The 6,832-nt window shown below is 52.0% G+C and overlaps 1 protein-coding gene across 1 annotated transcript; it reads right to left on the bottom strand.

The window, feature by feature from the left end:
* Positions 1-304: 304 nt before the first annotated feature.
* LOC133770968 (protein SPATA31F1-like) lies at positions 305-6,476 on the bottom strand. Its single transcript, XM_062206744.1, has 4 exons — positions 6,333-6,476; positions 5,649-5,694; positions 5,094-5,154; positions 305-4,070 (listed from the first exon to the last, which is right to left on the bottom strand). Exons 1-4 carry the CDS (start codon positions 6,474-6,476, stop codon positions 305-307), a joined length of 4,017 nt encoding a protein of 1,338 aa, XP_062062728.1.
* Positions 6,477-6,832: the final 356 nt, after the last annotated feature.

Here is a 6,832-nt window from a genome sequence, read left to right as displayed (position 1 = left end):
TTTCAAGAAACCTTAAAAAAGGTCATTCTTTCCCTGCTCAAGTCTTTTTGTCCATATTAGGTCTAGGGTGGTGGAAGCTGTCAGAATTATGGGTTAAATCTCCCTCCCTAGATAGGAAGGCCTTCACAGCCTTTCTCAAGCATCCCTTTAACAAAGTATGATGGAGACAAGGAGGAGACAGACAACCCTTGGCTTAGACACATAGAGTATATTTTGGGTGGGGTTCTGCCCACCTGTGCCTTAATGGAAATGACAATAGCAGTCCTCCTCAACGGATGTGGGGGTTGGGGGCACCTATAGGTTCTTACTTCTCATCCACGTGGGCAGACCAGTGTTTCGGTCTGAGGTAGGACTGGGAGCTAAAAGTGTTCCCTGGTTGGGTGGCACGGGCCATTCGAGGACAGTGCCGAGGGCAATGGCGGGGAAGGGCTGGGACTGAGGCAGAGCCCTGGTGTTGGGAGCACAGCCGGAGCTTAGTGTCTGGGGAATGGGAAACCCTCAGGAAAGCCGAGCCCCCCAGCTTCTCCGTGGGGCATGATTGGCCCTTGGGGTGCCCTGCTGGCTTGTCCATCTTAGTTCTCCTCTTGGGGCTTCTGGCTGGAGCCAGGCTCTTCTCAGCATTCTCTTTTCTGCTTTTGGCCACTTTCTCAGCTGCAGAAAATGTGGATTCCAAACACCCTTTGCCTTTCGTCTTGGAGTTAAAAGAATACAGAAAGGATTTCATCTTATTTAACAAGCTGGCCTCTGGAGGGCTGGGCCTCTTGTGCGGGTGGGCTGGCTTCACCTGCCCCTCAAAAAGCAGACTTTGCCACGTGTGGCCCTGCAAAGCTTTCCCCTGAATCAGTTGGCCTCGGAGAGGCTGGCTATGGGGAGCCTGGGCCAGCACAGGCTGGGCATTCTCAAGAATCCTTGCTGGTTGGAGAATAACATTAAGCTTGGTGTGACTAGCTTGCAGGTCATTCTCTGATGCTTTTGCTGCAGAGACTCCTGGAGGCAGCTCTGGGGCCTTAAGCTGAGGGTGATTCTGGGGTCTGTGTTGACAGGGATCAGCAAAATGAAAGCTATGGCTCCGTCGCCAGGAGCCTCGAGGTGTCCTGTTCAGAGGCATCCCTGCTGGCCTCTGCTCTTCAACAGAATGTCTTTCTTCTCTGGGTAAGGAGGGCCCAAGCCCCGCATCTCCTTCCCCATGGTCTCCTGCTCCTTTGAGTGTCCCTGAGTCCTCTCTCTTCTTAGGCATCATGCGGAGTGGGGCTGAGTCCTTGCTCTTGCCCAGGCTTTGGGGCTCAGGGCTCCAGGATTCCTCTAGGCTGGGGTTGTTCTCACTGGCCTCCACCTGAACACAAAGCACCTGGGTCTCCGTCATGTCCCCAGTGGGCTGTGAGATCCTGGAGGCCCAGGGGGCAGAACCGTGGGGCACTTCTTTGCAAGTAGGTTGCTTTGGGTTCTGCTGCATTGCCTTCAACTCAGTGGCCAGCTGCTCCTTAAAGAGGACCCATTCTGGTTCTAGGATGGGAAGCGTGTCTGGTGGGATGGGTGGTTCCTGGAGCAACGCGTTTTCTTGGTTGTTGAGATTCCCAAGAGACTCTTGGAGGTACATGTTCTCTGGATTTGTGGCAGTTTCTTCCCTGGACTCCCTTGCCCTGGCAGGAATTCCCAACTGTATCTCTAAGATCTTTTTTCTCAGGTGGAAGTTTAGTTTGGTCAAGATATGCGTCTTGATTGAGTAGGGGTTAGCAGGTTGTGGCTGGTTTTCTAGAAGCACCATCTCCATCACTTCATCTGGAAAGCATGGCTCAAGATCCAAACCTAGTTGTTGAAATGAAATCATCTGAGTCGGAGGCTCTGCTGGGATTTCGATAGGCCCAGATACCACCTCTGTGATTATAGATTGGCTAGTGATGGCTGGGGACGTGGCCCTGGAGAGAGCCACATAATAAAGAGCAGGCAGCCCCGACAGGAAGGCCAGGTACTTGTGCCGTAAAGTCGTCTCCAGTTTCTCAATGACTTCCTCAGACAGGGCTTGGGGCAGCTTACGGCGTCTGGGGACAGGACGTGGTAGGGCCTGTTGCTGTGGCTCAAGCTCTGTTGGCATCCAGGGTATGACTTCGTGATGTGGGTCAGGGTCAGTTGCTTCCTGCAGCTCCAGAGGCTGGACTTCTGGAATGCAGGAAAAGGGAACCACTGCCAGGCCCCCAGGAATTCTGCAGTTCCAGGAGCTATAGACACGCGCAGGAACCTTGCCCTGTTGGATCTGTGCACACTTAGAGTTGATGTGGCTGTGCAACATTGCCTTGGCCTGGGTGAACAAGTATGGCATGGGGATCAATACTGGGGTCACAATGGGTGAGAGCAGGTCACCGGCCCTGTTGGTGTCTAGGGCTATGGTCTGGGGTGCACTCTCATCGGGTAGATCTTCGCTGCTGCAGGCCAGCGCCTGCTGGTCAGTGGAGGAAAGGAGCAATTGGATGGACTGCTGGATCTTCTGGGGCAGACCCCAGCGGTGGTGAATCAGCTGCTTCTGGAGATGGAATTCCAACATCCTCCGGGCATTTTCCGGGAAGAAGAGCAGTTCCCTGGTGAGGACTGAGACAGGCTTTGCCGACCAGCAAGTTTTCAGAGGCTCTGGAGAGTGGGCTTTGCCATAGGACTCATACTGCTTGGGGCTCTGGGCATGCTGAGATTTCCGGAAGGCAGCCGGCAAGCCCCATTGAAGCTGGAGCTGCCTCTGCAGCAGGTGCCATTCCAAGGTTTCATACTCAGCCAGAGTCAGAAATGGGACGTTGAACTGAGCTTGTTGATGGTCAGATGGAGCCACCCAATTTGGGGAAGGTGAGCAAGAGGGTTCCGCTGACAGGGGTGGGGTTTTGGGTATGAGGCGGAGACGAAAAAGCTCCTTGAATAGAAAATGGTCCTTCAAGGAGGGTCTGGACACGTTCTGAGCCTTGGAGAGTCCTGGAGGGCTCAGGAAAGTGGTAACGAGGGATTCGCTGTGCAGGGAAGGGAGGCCACAGAAGAGCTGGCTGTGTTTCTGTTGCTGTTGGCTCTCTGAGTCCCAGGTTTGTCCCTCAGGGAGTGAGCAGAGGCCACTTGGGTTTTTAGTGTCTGATGTGTATAAAGCTAGGACCACAGGGCTTTGCAGTGTCTCGCTGTGGTGACTTTGTTCTGGGTCTGGAAGGGACCATTCAGAAACCCAGAAGGTCTGTGTGGGTTGGCCAGTCATACATAAGCCCCAGGTCTGGTGGTAAACGGTACTAATTTTTTCAATAGAGATCTTAGAAGTATTATTCAGGACATAGGAAAATGATGGCTTTTTTCCAGGTTCCCAAAGCAGTGGTGGGTTTGGCATAAGCTGCTTCAGGGACTCCTCCACACGCCTCGGGAGCCCCCACCTCTGGAAATGCATCCATTTCTTCACATGGACCTCAAGAAGCCTCAGTATTTTAGGACTAAGAAATGGCAAGTGGACAGTGAGGACTGCATCCATATGAAAGGCCATGGGATGTGTCAAACTGGTGACCTCTGGGTTTAGGGACAGCAAAGAGACCTGGGACTTCAAATGCTGGTATTCTTCTTCCTCACGGACAAGGTTGGAGAAGTGCCCCATCGTCTCTTGCAGCTGCTCTGGCATGCTGGGCTCCTCAAGCCCCGAAGAGGCCATGGCCTCTGAAGCCAAGATCATCGCTGGCACTTGACATTCCTGCTCTAGCTGGAGGTAGTCAAAGTCAGCCCAGTATTCTCGGATGCTGACTGCACTTGCTGATCGGGCCGCCGACTGGGTTAAGAATTCTGACTCTGTGACTTGTACCACTGCTGGGATTACAGGTCCCAGTGAAAGCTCTCCAGAGTGCTCCGTGTGATGCTCCAGACTGTGTCCCAAGGACACACTGGATGTGGACACGATCTCCAGACAAGAGGAGTCCTGAGGTGGCCTTGGTGGAGAGGGGGAGACCTGGACGTGCTCACCCTCCAGCAGCTGGAGAATCTCCAGAGCCGCGGAATTGCAGACATGGCAGGAGCGATCCGTGCACAGGAGCTGCCGCACACCCTCCTCCTCGGGAAGCCAGCCCTGGCTGGGGAGGGAAACACAGACTACCACGTCTGCCTCCTTGGAGGAGTGAGGCTGGGGATTGGCACTGCCCTCCCCTGGTCTTGCAAGTGACCTACACCCTCTGGCTGTCTGCCCTGCTGTGTGTCGTCCTAAGAAAATGCCATTTGGCAAAGTGTAATGGGCTGGGTTGAGGGTCAGGGGTTTGTTAGGCAAGGTCTCAGACAAGCCATGGGAGGGAATGGTCCTCGGAGAGGACTTGAAGTTTGGTTCACTTTTCTACTGACTTTGTTGAGAAGCTAAACTAGGAAAAAGGAATCAGGCAGAGGGAGGAGCCAAGCAGTAGGCAGGTAGGCCGGCACCAGAAATGCAGCCAGTGAAACCTGATCATGCTCATTTTAGGCAAAGAAAGCCTAAGCCTGGTTGCTATCAGGGCATCTGAACTGTGGGAAACGAGGGCCTCTGGGAACTCTGCATTCTGGGAGTATCTGGTGTTCTTGCTGCTAGACCCAGCATCTCTTGGGAACCAATCCTGTTCTCTACGGATCTTGAGGCCTACATAAGATGATAGACTCCTGTCTGAAGTCTGTCCTAGGAACTGGCTCCCTGAAGACAGAACCACAACAGGTAATGTCAGCCAGACCTACGTCCAGTCAGACTCAGGAGTCTTCCTTTGGAAGGGTGTGGTTATAAAGAGAATATGGCAATGATGATTTCTTAATATGCAAAACCCATTCTCTGGACTGAATGACTTGTCTCATGTCTGAGTGCAGCCCCCTGTAGCACCCTTTATGAATTATGCACTAGACAAAACCTGAGTTCCAGAACTGCGTTTGCCATAGCACTGAGTGCAATTGGGTGACCCTTCCCTCCTGAGATATGTCAACTCTACTCTGCCCAGGCAACCTTCTCAGCTAGTGAACCAGCATGCACTGTGTGTGTCTCCCACCCAGCCATTATCCCTCTCCTCATCTCTGCCCCAGGCCAAGCCAAGATACCGTCACAGGCCAGACTCCAAGTTGGGAGACCAAAAAGAGCAGGAGATCACCTTTTCATGATTGAGATCAGCTCCCACGGCTTCTCAGCTTCTTCCTGGGAAAGTCTCCTAGCTGAGGAACCAGGAAAGAGTTTTATGGACCATGGGAGAGTGTCAGGGTTATCCCAGCAGAAGCTGGAGACCTATGACTCAACCAGAGCAGACTGAAATACCCAACTATCAATGATCTCAGGTGTGTCTACATACAGTCTAATCACGGCTTGTTCTCGTGGGCCTTTGCCCTGTGAATGAGGTGAGATCATTGGTATTGTGCCCATTTTATGGACAACAAGACTGAGAGATGGTGTGACTTCTACAAGATTGTAAAACTAGCAAATCAAACAGTTAAGGGCATCTGGTTCCCAGGGGAAAAACAGAGAATTGGGGAACATTCCCACGTTGTTATTTCCAACCCATGGAAGTCCTCTGTGGAAGTTGTCAGTTTGGTAAGTGGGAGCCTTCAGTGGTTAGAGCACTGACTCCTGGCACCAGGTGTCATGAAGGGACAGGAACTGTGGCTACTTCACCCACAGTGGAAGGGAGTCAGAGGAGAGAGCAAGACTTTACCTCTTGATGCTGCATCTCTGGCCCTCTGCCTGACTTTTCGGTGACGCTTAAAGACAAAAGCATTAGAATGTGAAGCTGGGGAACCATTTCTGTTTTCATGTCCTAGATGAGACAACAGTCCTATAATCACTTCCCACTCCCTTTCTATATCTCTCTCTGTATTTTATACCCTGTTCTACATTTCCTTTCCCTATACTCCACCTTCTTTACCTTCACTTTTCCCTCCTCTGCATATTTCTGATGTCCTCTTGGCTCTCTATTCTACATACTTCCTGTCCCTATTGCCATGACAAGCTCTGTAGGGAGTTTAGGATGACCCAGGAGGAAAAGTGGAGCCAATTAACAGGTGAATGATTCTAACAGCAAGAGAACTTCTGCTACGAAGTCTACCGGCCAGAAAAAGCATCCGCAGTGCGATCCTGTTAAGATCCAGTGAGGTAGACCTCATAGCATCTAGCCGTTAACGGAAACCAAGTGGAAGGGTTCTCCACTTTTCTATTAGAATGTGTTGCAGGGAGGGCAGCCTGGCCAGGAATTAGGGACTCTGAGAAGAAAATTCCAAAGGTAACTGATCATATGGTATAAAAATAGGGGTGAAGGTGGGAGTAATAAGGAGACACCCTGAGAACGTCAAGCTTCTTAACCGAGGCTTGCATTAGTTCCGCAGGGTCAGTGGTCCCCTACCTGGCAGCAGCTCCTTTTAGATTCCAATGTCAGTCCATGTTGACTCCTTTTCACTTGCCAGAGAAGTAGGATAAGGATGAAGATGGAGCCGTAGGTATACAAGGGATATCCAACATCCCACAGAACACAAGTAGGGCTCAACATGGTCTCAGCCTCATTGGCATGAGGAGACCAGGCACCCCCCTATCTAAGCATTCAGGATCCTTGTGCTTAATGATTCCCAAGGCCAGGTCTTGGTCTTGTCATGTCCGCCTCACAGAGGGCGGAACCAGGCTCCCAGACTGCATCACAAAGCCCTCCTGCCTTGTAAGGCTGTGTCATAGGGAAGCTCATGTGGTGATTCCGTCTGTAGTTGCAGGTGTCTGGTTGTCTGGAAGGGTTACAGAGCGTGGAGTGAAGGTGCCGCCCCCACAGGCAGTGCCTGTTTCCCACCTTCTCTTCACCCTGCACCCCCTCCAGCAGCCTGATGGCTCGGTCCTCTCCTTTTCAGCAATGGTTAC

This window comes from Lepus europaeus, chromosome 12, assembly GCF_033115175.1.
Source record: "Lepus europaeus isolate LE1 chromosome 12, mLepTim1.pri, whole genome shotgun sequence".
Lineage (NCBI taxonomy): Eukaryota > Metazoa > Chordata > Mammalia > Lagomorpha > Leporidae > Lepus > Lepus europaeus.
This window is presented reverse-complemented; position numbering and strand designations above follow the sequence as displayed.